The sequence below is a fragment of the Caloenas nicobarica genome, chromosome 3 (assembly GCF_036013445.1).
Source record: "Caloenas nicobarica isolate bCalNic1 chromosome 3, bCalNic1.hap1, whole genome shotgun sequence".
NCBI classification, from domain to species: domain Eukaryota; kingdom Metazoa; phylum Chordata; class Aves; order Columbiformes; family Columbidae; genus Caloenas; species Caloenas nicobarica.
The window spans coordinates 109,901,789-109,923,905 of NC_088247.1; the positions used below are offsets into that span (position 1 = coordinate 109,901,789).

At 52.3% G+C, this 22,117-nt stretch overlaps 1 protein-coding gene across 2 annotated transcripts in view; it reads right to left on the reverse strand.

Moving 5' to 3' along the window:
- The window catches only part of PTK7 (protein tyrosine kinase 7 (inactive)), a 99,908-nt gene that overhangs the window by 4,689 nt on the left and 73,102 nt on the right, over nucleotides 1-22,117 (reverse strand). For both annotated transcript variants that reach the window (XM_065631002.1, XM_065631001.1), the window contains exons 2-14: nucleotides 11,234-11,527; nucleotides 10,014-10,116; nucleotides 9,379-9,569; nucleotides 7,522-7,669; nucleotides 6,431-6,561; nucleotides 5,908-6,174; nucleotides 5,547-5,680; nucleotides 4,989-5,124; nucleotides 4,735-4,854; nucleotides 4,459-4,608; nucleotides 4,033-4,183; nucleotides 3,553-3,680; nucleotides 3,061-3,264 (exon numbers count right to left, since the gene is read on the reverse strand). In XM_065631002.1, the coding sequence (XP_065487074.1) occupies nucleotides 3,061-3,264; nucleotides 3,553-3,680; nucleotides 4,033-4,183; nucleotides 4,459-4,608; nucleotides 4,735-4,854; nucleotides 4,989-5,124; nucleotides 5,547-5,680; nucleotides 5,908-6,174; nucleotides 6,431-6,561; nucleotides 7,522-7,669; nucleotides 9,379-9,569; nucleotides 10,014-10,116; nucleotides 11,234-11,510 (2,140 nt within the window). In that variant the 5' untranslated portion in view covers nucleotides 11,511-11,527. The remainder of the gene's footprint in view (nucleotides 1-3,060; nucleotides 3,265-3,552; nucleotides 3,681-4,032; nucleotides 4,184-4,458; nucleotides 4,609-4,734; nucleotides 4,855-4,988; nucleotides 5,125-5,546; nucleotides 5,681-5,907; nucleotides 6,175-6,430; nucleotides 6,562-7,521; nucleotides 7,670-9,378; nucleotides 9,570-10,013; nucleotides 10,117-11,233; nucleotides 11,528-22,117) is intronic.

Consider the following 22,117-nt stretch of genomic DNA (forward strand, 5'->3'; position numbering starts at 1 on the left):
CTTTCCACAAGCTGAAGTAGGAGTTTGAATGTAAAGCAGGGCACAATGCTGAGCTAAGGTGGCTGACACATGTGCAGCATCACCCTGCATTACTGTGCATACTCCATTTCAGTTAGTCCAGGAGCAAGCATGAAGGAAACACCTGGCCATGCAAAAGGATTTAGTCCCAAAATTAGGACTTGACGCAACATGAGGTAACTCCAACAGGAATCCCACTTCCCATAATTTCCATCAAGGGGTATTGTACAGAAGCATGTGTACATACATGCTTACAATGTATGTGTACAAGGGAGGTACCAGCCCAACAGCACATCCTGAGTGGGTTCAGCCACAATGACAGGGACTGTGGCTTTGTCATAGGTAGGCTTGGAGCTGTGAAGACTGAGATGTGTTGACTTAAGTGCCACGGCTACTCTCAGCTGTCCTTTCTCACACGCTGGAGTAATATTTACAGAAGACCACAGCAAAAAACCATCTACCCTATAAATCAAAGCTCGGCGCTACTTACACTCTTCCTGGTTTTATGCTAATTATTAGCAAGACTGTTTGACCCTGTGCTGTCTGCACTCCTGACTGATAGTGTCTCAACAAGCTTGAAGACAAGAGACAACCACTGCAACTGTGCCAAGAAAATACCAAAGGCTACAGAGCAAGCACACTGCCACCAAGAGACAACACCAGCAGGCAGCAATGACAGACACTTGTGAGAACAGACATCCCCATGTTTCACAGAGCTTTGACAAGACAGTAGATAAAAAAGGGACTTCAAAAATGAACAAGAAATTTAATTTATGTATCCAGCAGTCCAAAGGGAAATCAAGTGTAGAGGAGCTGCCTGCTTTGCCCACCTGCCTGCAACACTTGAGCTTCAACTGGAGAAACAGACACAGCCTTGCTGCCCTAGAGAAATGAACACGTGCCAATGCAGAAATCAAATGCTTCCCTCAGTCCCCACAGCCATTAACCTCCCCAAAAACTATGTCTGTGTTCACCCAAAAAAAGCACCACAGACAGAGGGACACAGATAGCAAACATCCTTGTTACGGAGGATGTGGTACACCAAGGATGCGACCTTGGAAGGTGACTGACTTGTTAGGAGTTCATTGATCCACAGGAAATCCATAGGGAGGATCCACTGCAAATCCACAGGAAGGTCAAATCTATATGGATCCTGAGGACACTGGAAGAGTCAGCTGGTGGCTAGCCAGGGAGTACTTGTCATCAGGTAGATGCTGAGATACTTCAGGTCACCCATCTAAAGAGGGACCACATCAAAAGGAGGAAAAGAGCCAAATCTTTGAAGATTATGGTGAACGGGGTAACTCCACTGGAGCTGACAGCAAACACAAACCACTTCTCCAGAGAGGCTATGGAAGTACCAAGGACGAGTGTAGACATCTGGGCAGCTGGGTCTGCTTGTAGCAGTGAGGATGCATCTCTCTGACAGCTAAACTTGTTCCAAATGAAGGGGATAGGAAGAGGCAAACTCTGGCAGAATAAAAAGAAAAATATAATAAAGATAGGCTAAAATAAAAATTGGAGACCAGCTCAAAAAAGATTAAACCAAATCGTTTCCCAGGAAGAAAATGCGGGCCAGAGCCTGTTGGCACAGGTGAGCTGCCTGAAACTTGTCCACAGAAGAGCTCACAGTGGTGACAGCCGTAGAGCATAAAGCTGCAGAGATGCTCCTGCATCCCTGCTCCAAGGAGGTTCCCCACAGCCAGACTTCTCTTCTGGAGGTTTGGCTCTGTTCAAAGCACCAATACAAGAGGAAAAACAGAAGACAAAACCAGTGGTGATGTTTTGCCAGGATCCACAGCAACTCCCACATGATCAGGATGTGGCTGTGTTCTGGCGAACTGGGAGGAGGAAGCACAATGTCTGCATTTGTGGCGGGGGGGAGATCCAGGGATTTATAAGGGCAGCAAACTCAACTACACCCCATCACTTACAAGTCCTCACTGTTATCAGTGATGCAAGGACAACCATGACATCAGGAGAAAGCTGAAACAGCTTTTAGAAATGAAAATGATGCCCCAGAGATCTCTTGGATTCACGGAAGGAGTCATGTAACTCACACACAATGGGGAACCAGTCTAGCCTATCTGCAGGGATTTTGTGAGGTCTCATGGAAATAGCTGTCAAAAAGCAGCTCAGCTGCCACAGGACAGGAGGGAACATCCTCCAATGGATGCACAGAGGTAGGAACCAGGGTAGTACAACACGCTGCCAACTTGAAAGGGGTGCTGCTGGCAGCTGTTTGCCAAAGCCACCAACTTAGCTACCAGTAAAGGTGCAGGCCAGCTGTGGCCAGCTGCAGAAGGACACTGAGCACTGGGAGGTGCAGCCAGAGATACAATGTGAGGGAACAGGGAACTAAAGCCAGCAGCACAGCTGCGAACAGGACACAGCAAAGCTGGGTCACTCTGCAAAGCTGGATGCACCAAGTCCTGTCTGGGACTTCCCCTCTCAGAAAGGTGACAGTGCAACCAGAAAAGGCACTCACAGGAAAAACGAGACATACAGAAGAGCTGTGTGTTCCAGTGCAGAGCTGAGAGGTGACAAGCTTGAAAGGCAAAGAGATAGTTTTTAGATAATCTGTTACGCTCCAGAAGCCCTTGTTGGAGGATGCTGTAGAGGTTCAAAGCTTATATGGGTTTCAGAGATAACAGGATGAGTTCACAGCAGAGTTCAGGGCTGTTCTGCTTAACAGTGATGTGAACAGGCTGGCAGACTACTACTATAATTTCATTATATTGCAATAGGGATACTCCCCTCCCCTTGGCAAAGGGTGGACGTAATGCCATGTATGGGTGCTGAAAACCAGGAGCAATGCATACAGAGACGGCCACAGTGTGGGGCTGAGATTTCACACTAACTTGCCTATTTCTCACCTGGCATCAGGTCTCTGCCGCCAGCCATTACCAAAACCCAAGAGCAAGAGACTCCAAGGGTAAGGAGGAATCTCCTCTTCCCTGGGAGCTCCCTGCCCTTCTGCCCCTCCAGCCTGGGCTAAAGGGTCAGCAGTGAAGTCTCCAGCCTCAGGAGTGCCAGCCTCACCATTCAGACACTCCATTTCAGGCTCCTCGCCCTCTGGATGCTTCTTCAGCCTCTTGGCTTTTCTCCGCTTCTTACAGTAGAACATCAGCCCCAGCACGATAATAATGTAGGCAACAGCTGCCCCCACAGAAAGCCCAATGGTCTGGATCATCTTGTAGGGTGTGTGGCTGCCAGGTCCCTCATCCTCTTCCACTGCTGGCTTGTCTGTGGGGCAGAGAGCATCGAACTCATGAAGGTGTGGAGGGATTTCTCAAATCCTGCTCAGGAACAGGCCAGAGGAATGAGAAAAGACTCCCACCCCAGCTGCTGTGGTCACCTCCTCATTCAGCCACAGCTCACAGCAGACTCTTCTGCATCCCTGGCAGGGATGCTGCTGTGACTCCCTAGCAGGGATGACCTGACATACAGCACCCACTGGTGGGGCCAGAAGCAGATCTTATAGCTGTTGGGGACACCAGGAAGCCATGTCCTGACATTGGGCACCTCCCTTACCTACAACATACAGGAAGGCCTCGCGGTGCTTGATGTTGCAGCTGTTGCCAGCGATACAGGTATATTTTCCAGAGTCCTCAGTGGTGACGTCGTAAATCACCAGGGAGCCATTGGGCATGATCTGAATCCTGCAAACCACACAGAGCCCTGTGCAAGCACCAGAGGACAGAGGCAGGCTTGGGGCACCTGCAGCCCCATCTCCTCAGCATGCCTCAGCCCCATGCCCCATTGCAATCAGCTTGAATCTCAGGCTGTGCAATGCTCAAGAACAAGTGGTTGCAGCTCAACTGCAGCTTGGCAGGCTGTGGCAGAAAGGGTAACCTTGGGGCCAGGAGAGTCCAGGCTCTGGGACACAGTGACAACTGACTGTATGCCCCCCAAACTGGGACCCCAAGACCATGCCATTGGCACTCGCATGCTGGGTAGGCATGCAGAGTGCCATGCTGCACCACACTGCAGTTTGGAACGGAGGCTGTGTACCTGGGCAGGAGCTTGCCAGGATCCAAAATCTTGTCCTTCCCTTTCCACTGGATGTGCGGCACAGGGTCCCCCTCTGCCTGGCACTGGAACATGGCTGTGTGTCCCTGGTACACTGTTGTGGGCTCTGGCTCTAGCTTGAAGGTAACGTAAACTGAAGGCAGAAAGGCAAACACAAATGTTGTCATGTCCTGGGAATGGTGCTGAACTCCCACAGGGGAGCAGGGCCAGCACTGGCACAATGGCACATACCCTCTCAGGCTGTATGCAAAGCACTGACAAACCAGAGACTTGTGCCACGGTGCAGACCTGGGGGTCAGGCCAGACATTTATTTCTATGCATGGACCTGCCGGCTGGGTGCCACCCAGGAAAACCCACTGCAAGGCCAGCACAGCAGGAAACCCACCTGCCTGCTGTAGAGCCCTCACCTGCTACCACGAGCTGCACGGTGGCACGGATCTCACCCTGTGGGCTGTTGGAGGCGATGCACGTGTAATTCCCTGAGTCACTCCTGCTCACCTTGTGGAAGGACAAGATGCCAGCATTGTGGCTGACATGGGATGGTAGACTGCTCCCATCTGCAGGATGCAAGAAGAGGGACACAGCAGTAATGCATGAAGCGCTGTGCCACATGAGGTACATCAATGCAAAGCTGCTGGGGCCCCAGGTCAGAAAGAGACACAGGGCATTTGAGTCCTCTTTACCTGTTTTAGTCCACTGGATGGTGGGTTTTTCCCGGCCAGTGGCTGAGCAGGACACTGTCACCTCCTTATCAAACTCCATGCACTGCAGTGGCTGGGGTGGAGGGGTGAACTTCAGCTTCTCTGCAAGAGACAGATGTGCTGTTAAAACTCCCCCCAGCCACATGAGGCAGCAGAGCTGGGGGGTCTCACACCTGCACCCTGCCAGGCAGAAGAGCTCCCCGCAAAAAGAGGATGTGGGGTGCTTGCCAGCATACCTAGCACGTGCACCCGTGCGTATCCCTCAATGCTGCCTGCCGGTGTGCTGCTCACGCACTTGTACACGGTCCCATCATATACCTCCACGTTGTTGATGCGCAGCGTCCCATTCTCAGAGATCTCAAACCGTGAGTCCTGCCCAGAGGGAGGGAGGGAGGGAAGGGAGCAGGGCAGAAATGACACTGTCACCAGCACTGGGCTCAGACTTTGCTTGTGGCACTCCTGATGCTCCACTTGCCCACACTGTTCCTCAGATAGACACAGCCCTGCTGAGACCCACATGGAGAACTGAGACAAGCTGCAGTGACAGCTTTCTGAGGGACATCTCCCTTGTCACTGCCCCAAAAACACAGACCTGGCTGCCAGACAAGTGGCTACAGACAGCCAGCTGTGCACCCATACACCAGTAGGACGGAGATGGTGCCAGGAACATGGCCAAAGTGGGGGTGACAGGGATGCTGGGCCTATGAGAAAGATGATAAACAGCAGCAGGAGAAGCTGAGCAGGTGCCTGTCAGAAGAGCCCATGAGCAGCAGCAGCTTGCCCCATTGCCTCACCTCAGAGATGGAGACACCGTTGCGGTACCAGGTGACAGTGGGTTTCAGGGAGGCCTTGCTGAGGCAGTGCAGGTATCCTGGCTTGCTCTCCTCCAGCTGGCTGTCCTTGGGCATCTCCACCCACTTGGGTACCGCTGGGCATGGAGGCAAAGGGTTACACAGGGCCACTCACCAGCCCTCTGGCCAGCACCAGCGCAGACCAGACAGAAGCATGCAGCCAGTCATGGGGCCCTGCAGCCCAGCTACAAGAGATGTGTCCCTCTGTATCAGTGAGGTGATGCGTCATCCCACCTCTGCTCACCCCAACCCCCCATTCAGCGCCTTTTTCTCTGCTCCCAGCCCTTCTTAGAAAGCTGCCTACTAGCCACAGTGATGCTCAGCTCCTGCTTCTTCTCTCCAGCCTTGTTGGCAGCATGGCACGTGTAGGTCCCCGCGTCTGCCTCTGCGATACTCGTGAAAATGAGCTGCTCTGCCTCTTGGTGCACCCTGCCAGAGGTGGGAACTCGTTCCTGGTTCCTCTCCCACCAGACCTGAGGCGTGGGTATGCCTCGTGGGGGAGTGCAGGCCACACGGTGCCCCTGGTTTGCCGTCAACACCTTCGGGGAGAAGGGTGCCATTTCTTCGATCTCTGAGAGGAGCAACAGACAGCAGGGCTCAAACAGGGCAGGAACATGTAGCAAACCCACCATCATCATCATCTCCACAGGAGGCACCAGCCAAGGGAGAGAGTGTACAAGCTGTTTGCTTCCTTCATCCAGCCATTTCACAGATAAACCAAGCAATTCTCCATGTACTGACCCATCACTATATTGTCACATCACTCCAGAGTGACACTGCAACTCTGGGACCCGCTGCCCTCCCTGCCACCAGCCCCAGGACCTCACCTGCTAGCTGCAGAGTCGCCTTCAGCACAAGAGCTTTCCCCCTCTGCCCACGGCCAATGCACTTATAGACACCGGTGCTGCGAGCCCTCACCTGGGTGATCAGCAGGGAGCCGTTGGCGAATACGGTGGTCCTGGGCACATGGGGAGAGGCAGGGCTCAGCAGGCATCTCTGCGGGACATGGGCCAGAGCCACAGCCCCATGATGCCCTATGTGAGCCCACAGAACTAAAAGGAGACTTTATGTCGATCAAAGCTTCCCAGTGTGGGGGAAGCAGCACAGAAGATGGTGGGACACATGCTTCATGGAGGAAATGAGCTAATAGAAGTCTCTTTCTATGGGAAGAGCGACTCCCACCAAACTGGGCCAGCTCTGAAAGCTGACACAGCCATGAAAGGGGACATGGAGCACAAGGTGGCGCCCGGGAGCTGCCAGGCCACTGAGCACCTGGAACTGAGATTGTACTACTTGTCTTGCATAGTCTGGCTAAGAGACATCCTGGGCTCCATTATCACCACCCATGGGCAGGCTGGGAAATGTCCCCAGCTCTGGGGATTGCCCCATGTGTAGGTGTCTGGGGCTCAGAGGATCACCATGTACTGGTATATGGGGTTGCCATGGGCCCAATGATCACTGTGCAGATGTTGGGAGCTGGGAGGTGTGCCTGAGTCTGGGGATCTGGTCTGTGGGCATCTGGTACCGGGTCACACCCCTGACTCTAGGAATTGTCCTAAGGGGGTGTCTGGGGCTTGAGCTGTTCCTGGCTCCATGAAATAGCCATATGTGGACAGGTGGACCTGGGAAACATCCCCAAGTATGGGGATCATCACGTGTGGGCATCTAGGACTGACAAACCCACAGACTCATTCCAGGACAAACTGCTTGCTGAATCCTATGCAGATAAAGGCCATGCACAAGTACCAAGGTCCTGTTAAACCCAAGCCAGCCAAGCTGAAAAACCAATCCCCATGTCCAGATGGATGCTGAATGCTTGCCCTCAGGCATAGCCAGGGTTTGGCCTCTCTCTTTTGTTTCTGGAACATGGTGCCTCCCCTTCTCCCACCCATGCCCACATCACTGGGGTCCCTATTACTTGGATCTGTTGGTGACAGGGCTATCTTCAAAGAGCCACTCCTGTGTGGGAGGGGGCACAGCCGCAAACTGGCAGTCAAACATGGCCTCTTCGTTCTTGGTCACAATGAGGTCCTGCGGGACGATCACTGCCTGAGGAAAGCTCTCATCTGCAATGGCAGAGACCACAGGAGGGTGAGAAGAGCAGAGTGGCCTCTTGTGTCCCTTCACTAGTGCCCTGATGGAAACACAAAGATGAGCTGCATGCTCCGTGGGAGCACACAATGTGCCTGAGGAGAGAGACATTGTGCCAGCACTGCTGTAGTTACACAGCCAGAGCCCAGGACTGAATATAGTAGCTGCTCTGGAAAAAGCCCCTTCTACATCCAGCAAGGCCCTGAACACCCTGGGCTCCTACCAAATGGATCAAACCTGGCACTGGACAGCAAATTCCCTTCTCCAATTCAATTCCAAACACCTCTCTAATGACAACATCTCCTGCCTTCCCTGGGCCTTGCCTCCAAAGGCCAATGGGGTGTCTCAACCACACAACATCACAGTGGCAAAACCAGCAGGACCTACAGCCTCCAGGATCCAAGTGGTATTAAAGGAGGGAAAACCCTGGTGCTCCAGTACCAGAGAATCACAGAATCACAGAATAGTTTGGATTGGAAGAGACCTTCAAAGGTCATCTAGTCCAACCCACTGCAATGAGCAGGGACATCTGCAATTAGATCAGGTTGCTCAGAGCCCCGTCCAGCCTGGCCTGGAATGTTTCCAGGGATGGGACATCTACCACCTCTCTGGGCAACCTGTGCCAGTGTTTCACCACCCTCATTGGAAAAAATTTCTTCCTCATGTCTAGCATAATATCCCCTCCTTCAGTTTAAAAACATCATCCCTTGTCCTATCGCAACAGGCTCAGCTAAAAAGTCTGTCCCCATCTTTCTTAGAGGCCCCTTTTAAGTACTGAAAGGCCACAATAATGTCTCCCCGGAGCCCCCTCCAGGCTGAACAACCCCAACTCTCTCAGCCTGTCCTCACAGCAGAGCTGTTCCAGCCCTCTGATCATTTCTGTGGCCTCCTCTGGCCCCTCTCCAACAGGTCCATGTCTTTCCTGTGCTGAGGGCTCCAGAGCTGGACACAGGACTCCAGGTGGGGTCTCACCAGAGCAGAGCAGAGGGGCAGAATCACCTCCTTCAACCTGCTGGCCACGCTCCTTTTGATGCAGCCCAAGATACGATTGGCCTTCTGGGCTGCAAGCGCACATTGCCACCTTATGTCCAATCTTTCATCCACCAGTATCCCCAAGTCCTTCTCCTCAGGGCTGCTCTCAATCCCTTCATCCCTCAGCCTGTATTGATATCAGAGGTTGCACTGAACCACGTGCAGGACCTTGCACTTGGCCTTGTTGAACCTCATGAGGTTTGCATGGCCTCACTTCTTGAGCTTGTCCAGGTCCCCCTGGATGGCATCCTGTCCCTCAGACATGTCAACTGCACCACTCAGCTTGGCGTCATCTGCAAACTTGCTGAGGGTACACTCAATCCCAATGTCCGTGTCACTGACGATGATGTTAAATATACTGGTCCCAATATGGACCTCTGAGGGACATCACTTGTCACTGCTGTCCATCCATTGTGCCATTGACCATTACATTGACCATATACCTGCTCCAGAAAGATGCAGGGGCAAATCTACACCTGTAGACAGGGTAAGGGTCGAATACGGCCAGGTGTGCCAGGCCTGTCTCTAGGAAGAGGCTTCACACAGATAAAACCACACCAGCCTGACACTTCCCCTGCAGCAGAGGCGGGACTCTCAGCAGAAGAGTAAAACAGCTGAGCCCCCAGCCCTGAGTAGCCAGGACACAACTCACCAATGATATTCAGTGTGAAGTTGTTCTGGCTGCAGACAGAGCCGACAGCACTGCGGGCACAGCAGTAGTAGAGACCATTGTCGTCAGGGCTGGCATTCTGGAGGGTCAGCGTTCGCTCCTTGTTGCTGACAGAATAGGTACTGCGGCCGTCAGGGAGGGAAGTACCATCTCGAAACCACTGCCATGCGGGGCTGCAAGACGGGCAAGAGGGTGAATGGGTGCAGGGCACCAGCAGGACTCCCCAGAGAGCACGTGTGCAGAGGAGACAGCCCAGAGATGGCCCATGTCGCTGGCTCTCCGTCCCCACTGCTGTCCCCAACACAGACACAAAGCCATGAGACATGCAGCCAAGTGGACGGGACATGACTAGAAAGCAACGGAGTGACTGCAGCACACCAAGCAGCTCAGCAACTGGACTGTGACAGCCCGTCCTTACTGTGCTCCTCGCTATGCGGCTCAGAGGAAGCCATTTTCCTTCTCCCCCGGGGCTCAGCCACAGGCTCAATCCTGCCTTTCGCTTTCCCTAGACTCTACCGAATACCGAGGAGAGAAAGACAGAGAGAGAGGGGAAGAGCAGGCAGAGGAGGTGCAGGGGGACCCCTGACAGGGTCCACTCCTTGGGAGGCAACCCTTACCGCGGGTGGCCATCAACGTGACACCGCAGGACCACTGTGGAGGAGGGCTGAATCTCAGCTACGCTGGCCGGCTGCTTCAACACCACATTGCCTGTCTCAATCCCTGCAGGATCAAAGAATATCAAAACAGATGGCTCTCCAAACCTACAGAGCCCAGGCGGATGCCAACTCAGTAATAATCAGAGCAGGTAGCAAGGGCACAAGCATAGAGTCATAGAATAGTTTGGGTTGGAAAGGACCTTCAAAGGTCATCTAGTCCAACCCACTGCAATGAGCAGGGACATCTGCAATTAGATCAGGTTGCTCAGAGCCCCGTCCAGCCTGGCCTGGAATGTTTCCAGGGATGGGACATCTACCACCTCTCTGGGCAACCTGTGCCAGTGTTTCACCACCCTCATTGGAAAAAATTTCTTCCTCATGTCTAGCATAATATCCCCTCCTTCAGTTTAAAAACATCATCCCTTGTCCTATCGCAACAGGCTCAGCTAAAAAGTCTGTCCCCATCTTTCTTAGAGGCCCCTTTTAAGTACTGAAAGGCCACAATAATGTCTCCCCGGAGCCCCCTCCAGGCTGAACAACCCCAACTCTCTCAGCCTGTCCTCACAGCAGAGCTGTTCCAGCCCTCTGATCATTTCTGTGGCCTCCTCTGGCCCCTCTCCAACAGGTCCATGTCTTTCCTGTGCTGAGGGCTCCAGAGCTGGACACAGGACTCCAGGTGGGGTCTCACCAGAGCAGAGCAGAGGGGCAGAATCACCTCCCTTGACCTGCTGGCCACGCTCCTTTTGATGCAGCCCAAGACATGATTGGCCCTAAGCCTACATGGAGTAAAGGAATGCCCACCCTGTAAATGTCATGCTTTGCCCTGTGTAGCTGTTCTGTGAGGGATAAGTGGGGCTCTGAAAAGATCTGCAGCGCTTAGGACACACTTGGTGCAGTAACATCCCCATTTCATATAAACAAATAGGGAAGGCAGCAGAAGAAAGCATCTCTGACAGCCTTGGGGACATCGGGAGATACAAATGGCCTAGAAGGTACGAAGGACATGGCAGCTGGAAAGGAATCTTACTTGCCCTGTATGACCACCACCCACATACACATTAGCAGGCATCCTGGTAAAGCTGTTTCCAGTCTTGGGCCCTCCCAAGTTAGTGGTTTGCTCTGTCCCTGGTGGGTAGCACTCGACTGTGGTGTGTTCCTGGCTGCCCTCACCCCACACTCACACTTGATATTGAAAGATGCATTGGCTGTGTGAGCCTCTTCCCCAGTGAGCAAGTTCCTCGCTATGCACTGGAAGTCCCCGGCATCCCGGTGCCGATCGACAGCAGCAAACTGCAGGTTGCTGCCTTCCTTGAAGCGCTGATCCGTGTCCTGAATGGGGAGCCCATTCTGCAGCCATTCAAACTCCACATCAGCTGGCTCCTCCACCTCACAGCGGAGGATGGCACTGCGGCCATGCAGGGCATCCTGGGAGTATGGCTCCTTGGTGAAATGGATCATTGCCTGAGTCCCCACAGCTGCAAGACAGAAAAAGAAGGGCACGTTTAGAGCACAGGCATTGGGGAAAAGGGAGTAGGTGAGCACAAGCTCTTCTCAAGCATCTCCAGACTGCTGAAACCGCCACATTACATGAAACACACCCCAAAGAACATCTGCCAAACGCCAACCCTGAATGGGAGTTTAGACAGATGTGTGCTCAGATTCCAGCACAGCCACTCTGAGGCTGTCTCTCCAGCAGTCATTGGGACAGGGCTGCCTGAGCTTGCCACAAGCCAAGGAGAGCCCTCTGCTCCCTGGGGACATGGGTGTCAGGAGCAAGCTCTCCTGACCCACTGCTGAGTATTTCTATGTTGAAGATGGCCCTGCTCATTGGAGGGGGTTGGACTAGATGACCTTTGAAGGTCCCTTTCAACCCAAACTATTCTATGATTCTATGAGTGCTGGACTTCCAGCTTGAACAGAGAGCTGTCTGACAGTGTATGAGCCAGAACGACAGTCACGAAAACACCAGAGAGCAAGCAGCTTCCTGGGCAGTACAGATGTTTCTTTGAGCTCCTCATCCTGTTTTTTGGGGACATGTCATAAGTCTCAGCCATGCGTCAAGATTGGCCCAGATCAGAAACACCCATAGACTCTTTCTAGGCTTTCCTCAAAGCTTCTCCCCTTGGGATCATGTCTCCATCTCACCTCCACATCCTCAGAAATTACTGAGAAAAAAAGCTGGTCTGGAACAAGGATTGCCCATGGAAATCCACACAGCAGCTGCTGGAGCACAGCACAACAGGATATAGCAGTGACACCCCAAGCTTGTGCTGGGGACTCAGCCCACTTGCAAGTAAGAGTGGAAACAAGGAATTCCAATGGTTGACCCCATGGTCTGATAGAGGCCATGGGGTGGCTCTGGAGAGCTGGAAGCACCTCTCTGCAGTGGCTGAAAAGCCCAAGAATCGTCCTCCACACACTAACCTTCACCCAAGAGCTCAGGGTCCCAGGGACAGAGCAATCAGTGCTTCCCTGGGCACTGCTTGACATCGCTGCCAAGGACCGTGCTTGCCTATTCCTAAATCTGGCTGCAGTCTGGCTGCAGCAGCCATGGAGGCACTCAGCTCCGCGGCCAGATGGCTGCAGAGTGGAAAGCAGACAAAGGTCAGTTCAGCACATACCGATTGCTGTTGGACTTGGTTGCCAGCACCATACTCTGCAGGGAAAGAGGCCAAGCCAGGCAGATTTCAAGCATCTTAAGAAGAAATGTCTCATGAAGGCCAACAACAAAGTGGTCAAAACAGTGCGTTCCCATCACCGCAAAGAAAACAGCTTCAGAAAGTGGTCACCTGGATGAGTTACATGAGCAGGATCCAAGCCCAGCTGAAGGGCAGGGGGTCAGCTGCATCATCCTGCCTGGAGTTTGTACAAAAGAGGGCCAGCACAATTGCATTTCACTCAGTGCCGGTCAGTTGAGAGCTTCAACAGCCTCATCACACGCCTCCTGCTGCCTCAGCATCCCCCATGTCCAGACAGGAGGACATGGCTCTGTGGACAGGGGACATGATGAAGGCTTGGCAGCAAGCTCCACATTGGAAGCAGGGATTTTACAAGGTGTCAGGAAACACTGAGATCCATTTCCCCAGAGAAACAGGAGAAACTGTTTATGTCCTTATCTTCCATCCTAGGGAAATGGACACAACTTTTTCAGCTCAAGTGAGATTCTTGTGATGAACACCTCAAGGGAACAAGTACAAAAGCCAAAGCAAAAGGAAACTAAAGAAATAAGTGTTAAAGTACAATAAAACCCATTAACTTGTGTTCTGTTTTGACAATATTATCCAAGGTGCCACGGATGGACAGCCTGCATGTGCTGGAAACCATTGTCCCAACCATATATCAGATTTGGGCTGCAAGGAATCCATCCCTGAATGAAGAGACTGAGCACACCCTCAGCAAGTTTGCTGATGATACTGGGAGGAGTGGCTGATACACCAGAAGGCTGTGCTGCCATTCAGCATGATCTGGACAGGCTGGAGGACCAGGAAGAGAAGAATCTAGTGAAATTCAACAAGGGCAAGTGCAGAGTCCTGCACCTAGGGAGGAATAACCCCATGCAGCAGTCCAGGTTAGGGGTTGACCTGCTGGAAAGCAGCACTGCAAAGAAGGACCCGGGAGTTCTGGTGAACAACAGTTTGACTAGGAGTAAACAATGTGCCCCTGTGACCAAGAAGGCCAATGGTATCCTGGGGTGCATTATGAAGAGTGTGGCCAGCAGGTCGAGGGAGGTTATTTATCCTACCCCTCTACTCCGCCCTGGTGAGGCCCATCTGCAGTACTGTGTCCAGTTCTGGACTCCCCAGCTTAAGAAGGACAAGGAATTACTGGAGGGAGTCCAGTGGAGAGCTACAAAGATGATTAGGGGCCCAGAGCATCTTTCTTATGAGGAGAGACTGAGACAGCTGAGTGTGTTCAGCCCGGAGAAGAGAAGGCTGAGAGGGGTCTTATTTATGCTTATAAATATCTCAAGGGTGGGTGTCAAGAGGATGGGACCAGACTCTTTTCAGTGGTGCCCAACAATAGGATGAGGGACAATGGCACAGACTGAAACATAGGAGGTTCCATCTAAACAAGACGAGAAACTTCTTCACAGTGAGGGTGGCAGAGCACTGGAACAGGCTGCCCAGAGAGGTTGTGGAGTCTCCTTCTCTGGAGACATTCAAAACCTGCCTGGACTCATTCCTGTGTGATCTGCTCTAGATGAACACCCTTTAGCAGGTGGGTTGGACTAGATGATCTCCAGAGGTCCCTTCCAACCCCAATCATTCTGTGATTCTGTGAAAGACCAGGAGCAGCTAGATGTGGTCCAGATGTTTGGGGCTGGAAGACATCAGAAGCCCAGAGCTGGACACAGCTTTTCACAGCACTCTAAATCTAAAGCACCAGAGCCCAGTGTTTGGAGATGGGAAATTTGTGCAGCCCTTGTCCAGGAAAAGGCTGCAGGCAGCAGGGTTCACACAGCCCCTTCCACCTCATCTGGGCTTTTGAGACAGAGGCTCAAGAAATCTATCCAAGCAGAGGCCTGTGTGGGATGCCATTATGCTAGAGTTTGGGTAAAACCTGTATAAAGCAGACAGACATCAGTACTTGTACTGAATGAATAACAAAATGCCTCTGCTTGTTCCACCCACCCAGCTAGAGGACCTCCCAGCACCACTGTGTGGCAGAGCCATGGTCATGCATGGCTTAGCCACCAGAAGCTACCAGAACCAGCAGATTAGAGGGTTCTTGCACCACCTGGACACCTTCACAAGAGCATATTTCTGCTGTGGTTTTCATGAGCTACATTGGGCTGGGCCGCATTGTAAGGAGCTACTGAAAGAACCAAAACGACTCTTTCTCTTCCCTTAGCTACAGCCACCCCAAAAAATAGCCAGCAAAAGCAAGTTTACTGGAAATCAGCTTAGCAAGCCCAAGGCAGTGCAGAATTCTCATCTAGTAACAAAGCTGGGCCAGCCACAGTCCCACAAAGCCAACACCAAGCAGCAACCCCAAATGCGTGCCCTGGCAAACACCCGCTCTCTGCATATGTGTGTGACACAAGCCACCCTTGGTTGAGAGAAAAAGAAACCCTCAACGCGTTTCTGGCCTAAAACCATTTCAACTGTGGCTACAGGAAGCTTTTCAGGAAAGCTTCAACCAGATTACATAAAGACATCTGAAATGCAGCACACTTGAAAACACACAGTGGTGTTTTACCCAAAGGATATTTAATCGAAATGCAAAACCCTCCTGCTGGGATAATAGATGAATGTTAAGGGAATTGCATAGGGAAGTTGCACTGGTACATACAGGTCCCCAGGGTATCATTCCCGCACACCACAGAACAAATCATCTGCAGGATGCACAAGGACAGAGAGAAGAGGTAGCTTGGATCACACCCTGGTTCTGTGAGCGTACTTACGGCAAAGATCTGAATGCAAGAATACAACATCCTTCATGCAGACATATACCCATGCTCAAAATTAATTTCATTTATTCAAGGAGGCAAATAGCAGCTTCCCAGGAAAAACACTAACACCTGCATTGCCAGCCTGAATTTCTACAAAGTGTATCTAAATTCACTTTTGGGGCTGGGGATGTCCCCAGGACTGGGCCATTGCAGCCTTCTCCAAAGACCACAGTGGACTGAGCATGTGCAGAGCATTTCAGGTTGACAAAACCAGTAAAGCTGCATCCAGGACAGACTTTGTGAGCAACCCTATGAAGTTAGTCACTGCTGCCTGAAGCTCTGCAGAGCAAGTTTTCAATCCTATGAGAAAGCAAAGGGCTCTCCACACCTCCAGCAAAGACGACCCAGCCCCATGGTAGTGCCACAGCATTATTGCAGCGATTTGGAAGCAGACTGCAGCACAGCCTGGGAATAGCTTTGGTTTGGGGCTGTTCTCCAGAGCTAGAAAAGCAAGAGACAGTGTTGCTGTTTGTGTAAGAAAATGCACCACACTGGTGAAGGGTCTGGAGCACAAGTCTGATGAGGAACGGCTGAGGAACCTGGGGCTGTTTAGCCTGGAGAAAAGGAGGCTGAGGTGAGACCTTATCACTGTCTACAACTACCTGAAAGGAGGTTGTAGCATGGAGGGTGTTGGTCTCTTCTCCCAAGCAGCAAGTGACAGGACAAGAGGAAATGTCCTCAAGTTGCACCAGGGGAGGTTCAGATTGGATATTAGGAAAAAATTATTCCTGGAAAGGGTTGTCAGGCATTGGAACAGGCTGCCCAGGGAAGTGGCAGAGTCATCATCCCTGGAGATGTTTAAGAGACACGTAGATGAGGTTCTTAGGGAATTGGTTTAGTGCCAGTGTTGTGTTAACAGTTGGCTTCTATGATCTTGAGGGTCTCTTCCAATCAAAATGATTCTATGATTCTATGAAAAGAGTAATAAGGATCTGAGGAAGCCATGGCAGAGCTGAGGGCTAACACTGGGTAACTGGGGCTGCAGTTTCAGGGGATCCCACATCCCTGTTCCCACATGGGCAGCACCAGGTTTGGTACCTGCCAGGCACAGAGACACTGTAGGGTTCTGGGGACAGAGGTTGCAGCAAACTGCCCAGTCATGTGTCTCAATGCTCCCCTCTGAGGCTGGACGCTGTCCTCCCACACTGTGCTGTGGAGATAGCTGGGCAGAAGGACACGAACCTCATGGACGGCACACCCTTGTGGGATGCTGGGCTTTGTAATCATGGCAACACAACCAGAAAATGTATGGAGTGGCAGAAATCACCCCTGGGGAATCAGCCAGCTATAAGGCTACATTTAGGGCTGCAGCCAACAAGAGGGTCTGCAGCCCTGGCACAGCCTGGCCTGGCAGTGAAAGCACCCAGCCCACCTTCTGCACCATGCCAAAGGGCCTGAGAGCACCATGGATACTGCCTGGTGAGTCTCTGCCATGGGGCAGCCAGGCCTCAACCTGGGCTGAGTTTTCCATCCATCCATCCCATCCATCGCTTAGTGGCACGATAGTGCCAGTCCCACACTAATGCTCACCTGGGGACACCCTAGTAGCCCAACTCCATGCCAGTGCTGTGGAGCAACTGTGCGATCTGGGGAGACCAGGCAGTACATCTCCTGCCTCTCCTGGCAGGCTGAGTCACATCTTGAAGCAATCAAAAAAACATTGTCTCCTTGCCTAATGACATCACTTGGAAATACAGCCACAACCACAAGGCCTTCGGCTGCTGCACAGCCCCCCACCCCTGCTGTCTCCTCAGCTGTCTCACTCACTACAGCCACGCTGGGGAAGCCACAGGCAAGCTGGCTAGCAGTGGCCTGTGCTGCAGCATGGCAGACCCCTGCCCACCCGGTGCAGGAGGAAAGAAGCTGGCACAGGTCCCAGCAGGTGATGGCTGCCTCAGCAGGCATTTGCCACGGCTGCAGTGCCAGCAGAGCCATGGGAGCACTGCAGTGTCCCACATCGCCAGCCCCAGGGCAGATCCATGCTCCCCCTCAACCCCAAGCCACCTCCTCCGACGGTATGCCCAGTGCCCAGCTCCTGGGTACCTCCTCACCAAGCTAAAGGTGCTTGGGACAGAGGACAGAAAAAGGAAAGGATCTGTTTCACTTTGTACCCCAAAGCGCCTCAGTTACCAGCCTCCTGAGACATCACAGCTGATGCAAGGACATGAGTAATCCCAAAGCTGCCTGCAACCAAACAGGGAATTAAAAGAATGGGAAGGGATCTGGGAGAGGGCTTTGTGCAAGTTTAAGGTTTCCTGGTTTGGAGAGCAAGCCCAGCACTGTGGGGCTTCTGCAGCTTGTAGCCTAGACCCACCCCACAGCCAGGCCACAGGAACGTCATTCTGCAGACCAGCTTCCAGGGACGCTTCAGCAAAGTGCACCCTGGATCAGCTCAGCCAGATGTGCAAGCCAGCTCCTTTAGCGCTCTGCATTTGGAACAGCAGATTAGAGGAGCTATAACTCATCTGCAGTGCCCAGGGCAGCAAAGCCCAGAGCACCCAAACTGCATCCTTCCTCCTCAAAGGGGAACCATCCTCCTCCTCTTCTCCCTTGCCAGCAGGAGGCACTGGATCTGCTCCAGCTGTGGAGGGGGATGGCTGGTTTACAGAGAACAAGTAAAATGAAGACCTATAGGTACCTAGACGCAACGGAAGGAGGTAGTGGCAAAAACTGGCACAGACAGCTCCCCCAAGGAGCTGTTCTGGCAGAGGACACAGCTAGCCAGTGTCTGTTCTGGCTTCTCAGAGCAGAGAGGACCACAAATTCTCCCATGCCAGAGCCAGGGAGCTCACAGTTGTCCCACTTCCACTGTGGAGCCAGTGCTCCCCGGGGATACACAACCAGCCTGCAAGTCTCAGCCCTGAGGTGGTAGCTGGATCTATTTACACCACCACCTCAGCACCAAACTAGACAGAGAGTTCCGTAACATGTGTTCCCTGTGTTTTCTTTAACAGTTTGCAAAGATGCCATGTTCCCTAGGAAGGCACTGCAGCAGCATCCAGGTGGGGAGCCTGCACTCCCTGGTTCCCCAAATCTGCAGGGCACTTTGCAATACCCAAGGAACACAGAAGCTCACCTGGGGAAGGCCCTGGGTACTTTGCAGCAACCATATAGTGCAGAAAAGAGGCCAGAGATAGAGCTAGGAGAGAGAAGGGTGACCTGGCCAGCCCCCACCACTAACTCGAGGTGGGCAGTGAGAATAGCCCAAGTCCATGCCCAGGCTGTGGTCCTTCAACCTCAGACTCAAAAAGCGGGATTAAGAGACATTTTCACCACTTTCTACCAGGTGACTAACTCCGGATGTGTCAGCTAATTAACAAACCTCAACAAAGCAAGGTGGCAGCAGTAGCTTTTTGCCACTGGGGAATCCACAGCTGACTTATCACCAGTCCACCATATCCATACTATGACCTTTATGCTTTTGCCACTGCCATCGCTCAGACCACTGAGGAAACAAAGCTTCTGCAATCAACCCAGCAGCAATAAAGGCTATTCATCTTCAATGAGGAATCGCTAAGGAAAAAAGAAGGTCTGACTGAGCTAACACACTCTGGACTGATATCACTCTGCAGCACTTGCCCCAAGCTCCATAGACCTGTAAAAAGGCAAGGAAGATGCAGGCAGAGCATTGCTTTGAAGCTGCCATCGCATCCCTCAGCTGCTTAGCTGCTGCTAACCCCAAGTAAAACCAACAACCCAGGCCACAGCTACAGAGAACCCCTGGAAAAGAGCATCAAACCTCAGCAGAAGGGACTGAGAAGCTCACACTCAGGTCCCATGTCCCAAAGGAGCTCAACATGGGATGGACATGGACAGCCATAAACACGAGAGTGATTTATCACCATGTTCTCCAGCAAAGACACCAGGCCAGAGCAGAAGTCTGTTGTCAAAGGCAATCAGAGACATGTTTTCAGAAAAGACTGCGACCTGTGCTCCATCCCAAGGCCACAAAAGGCACAGCGGGCATCATGTTAGAGTTGGGGGTCCTGGACTCTCACAGGTTTCAATAAAACATTCCAAAAAAGCATTATCAAACAGGTCTTGTCTTTAGGAGCAATTTATTAAACATCATCGTCTGCAGGCAGCAACTCCTTCTGTTGCCAAGTCCTTGGGAATAGCTGCAATGCTAGGGCTTTGGTTTCAGCCACTCTTGGATCAGAAGACTTTGGGTTCAAGCCCCAGCTTGCTTCCAAAAGCTGGGCAATCAAATCACTGGGCTGGATGGAGCATCCCGAGCTTGCTGGTCCAGAGGAAGCCCCAAGCTCCCTGTGAGAACAAGGCTCCACTCATCGTAGGCAGGTTTAACTCCTCACGTGCTGGGTGTGAGCTTCTCGCCAGCAACTCAGCCCATGCAGGCTTGGCAGCAGTTCTTATACGGGAGCAACGTTCCAGACGCTGAAGTGCTGCTAATGCTCAGGACTGCAGCTCTCATCTGATGGCCCTTCCTTCCTGCTGCAGCCAGGCAAAGCATAGAATCATAGAATAGTTTGGGTTGGAAGAGACTTTCAAAGGTCATCTAGTCCACCCCCCTGCAAGGAGCAGGGACATCTTCAACCGATACGTCAGGCTGCTCAGAGCCCCATCCAGCCTGGCCTCAAATGTTTCCAGGGATGGGGCATCAACCACCTCTCTGGGCAACCTGGGCCAGTGTTTCACCACCCTTGTTGTAAGAAATTTCTTCCTCGAGTCCAATCTAAATCTCCCCTCTTTTAGTTTAAAACCATTACACCTTGTCCTGTCACATCAGGCCCTCCTAAAAAGTCTGTCCCCGACTTTCTTGAAGACTCCTTTCAAATACCAAAAGGCCACAATCACAGAATCACAGAATGTTAGGGATTGGAAGGGACCTCGAAAGATCATCCAGTCCAATCTCCCTGCCAGAGCAGGAACACCCAGATGAGGTTACACAGGAAGGCGTCCAGGCAGGTTTTGAATGTCTCCAGAGAAGGAGACTCCACAACCTCCCTGGGCAGCCTGTTCCAGTGTTCTGTCACCCTCACTGAGAAGAAGTTTCTTCTCAAATTTAAGTGGAACCTCCTGTGTTCCAGTTTGAACCCATTACCCTTTGTCTTATCATTGGTTGTCACCGAGAAGAGCCTGGCTCCATCCTCGTGACACCCACCCTTTACATATTTATAAACATTAATGAGGTCACCCCTCAGTCTCCTCTTCTCCAAGCTAGAGACCCAGCTCCCTCAGCCTTTCCTCATAAGGGAGATGCTCCACGCCCTTAATCATCTTTGTGGCCCTGCGCTGGACTCTCTCAAGACTCTCTCTCTCTTCCCTGTCCTTCTTGAACTGAGGGGCCCAGAACTGGACACAATATTCCAGATGAGGTCTCACCAGGGCAGAGGGGAAGGAGAACCTCTCTCGACCTACTAACCACCCCCCTTCTAATCCACCCCAGGATGCCATTGGCCTTCCTGGCCACAAGGGCACAGTGCTGGCTCATGGTCATCCTGCTGTCCACCAGGACCCCCAGGTCCCTCTCCCCTACACTGCTCTCCAACAGGTCGTTCCCCAACTTGTACTGAACCTGGGGTTGTTCCTGCCCAGATGCAAGACTCTACACTTGCCCTTATTATATTTCATTAAATTTTTCCCCACCCAGCTCTCTAGTCTGTCCAGGTCTCATCGGATGGCAGCACGGCCTTCTGATATGTCAGCCACTCCTCCCAGTTTGGTGCCATCAGCAAACTTGCTGACAGTGCACTCTATTCTCTCATCCAAGTCATTGATGAATATATTGAATAGTACTGGTCCCAGTAACGACCCTTGAGGCACTCCACTAGATACAGGTCTCCAACTAGACCCTGCCCCATTGACCACGACTCTCTGGCTTCTTTCCTTCAGCCAGTTCACAGTCCAAAAGGTCTCTCTGAAGCCTTCTCTTCTCCAGGCTGAATAACAGCAACTCTCTCAGCTTGTCCTCATAGCAGAGCTGTTCCATCCCTCTGATCATTTTTGTGGCCTCCTCTGGACCCTCTCCAACAGGTCCATGTCTCTTCTGTACTGAGGGCTCCAGGTATGCACTACTCCAGGTGGGGTCTCACCAGAGCATGCACAGCTCCACTGTCCCTGTGACACGTGAGCCCCAATGGATCCACGCATGCAATCTTTTCTCTCCCTTCCCCATCCATGATCATCATCCCAAGGTATCATCAGCACTTTTTTGCTTGCCCACGCTCCTTCCAATCCAGCCTCTGCTGCAAACAGCCACGTCTGCATAGAAATAAGCCAGCCCTCCCCAGGCCGGTGGAGCCACAAAGAGCGGCATGCAGTAAAACCACTTGCCTGGCCTCTTGTCCTGCCCTCACTGCTGTCACCAGACCAGCGAAGCACTTAGTACCTTGATCCCATGTCCTGCTCCCCATCCACTGCAGCCCAGAGGATGCAGGCTGCCACAGAGCAAGTAACGCATGCCAGCATCTACTCTTTGTCCTCACGAGGCTCTCAGCAAGCACAGGGCCCCATACAGACCTCCCATTCAGGGCTCAAGCAAGCCATGTGTTTCCTGGCACAGTTCATTATGAACATGCTCCTAATAAAAGCAGATTTTTGGCATGCAAGGACTGGGAACAACACGTGGGTCAGCTTTTCCTCCCCTCCTGGT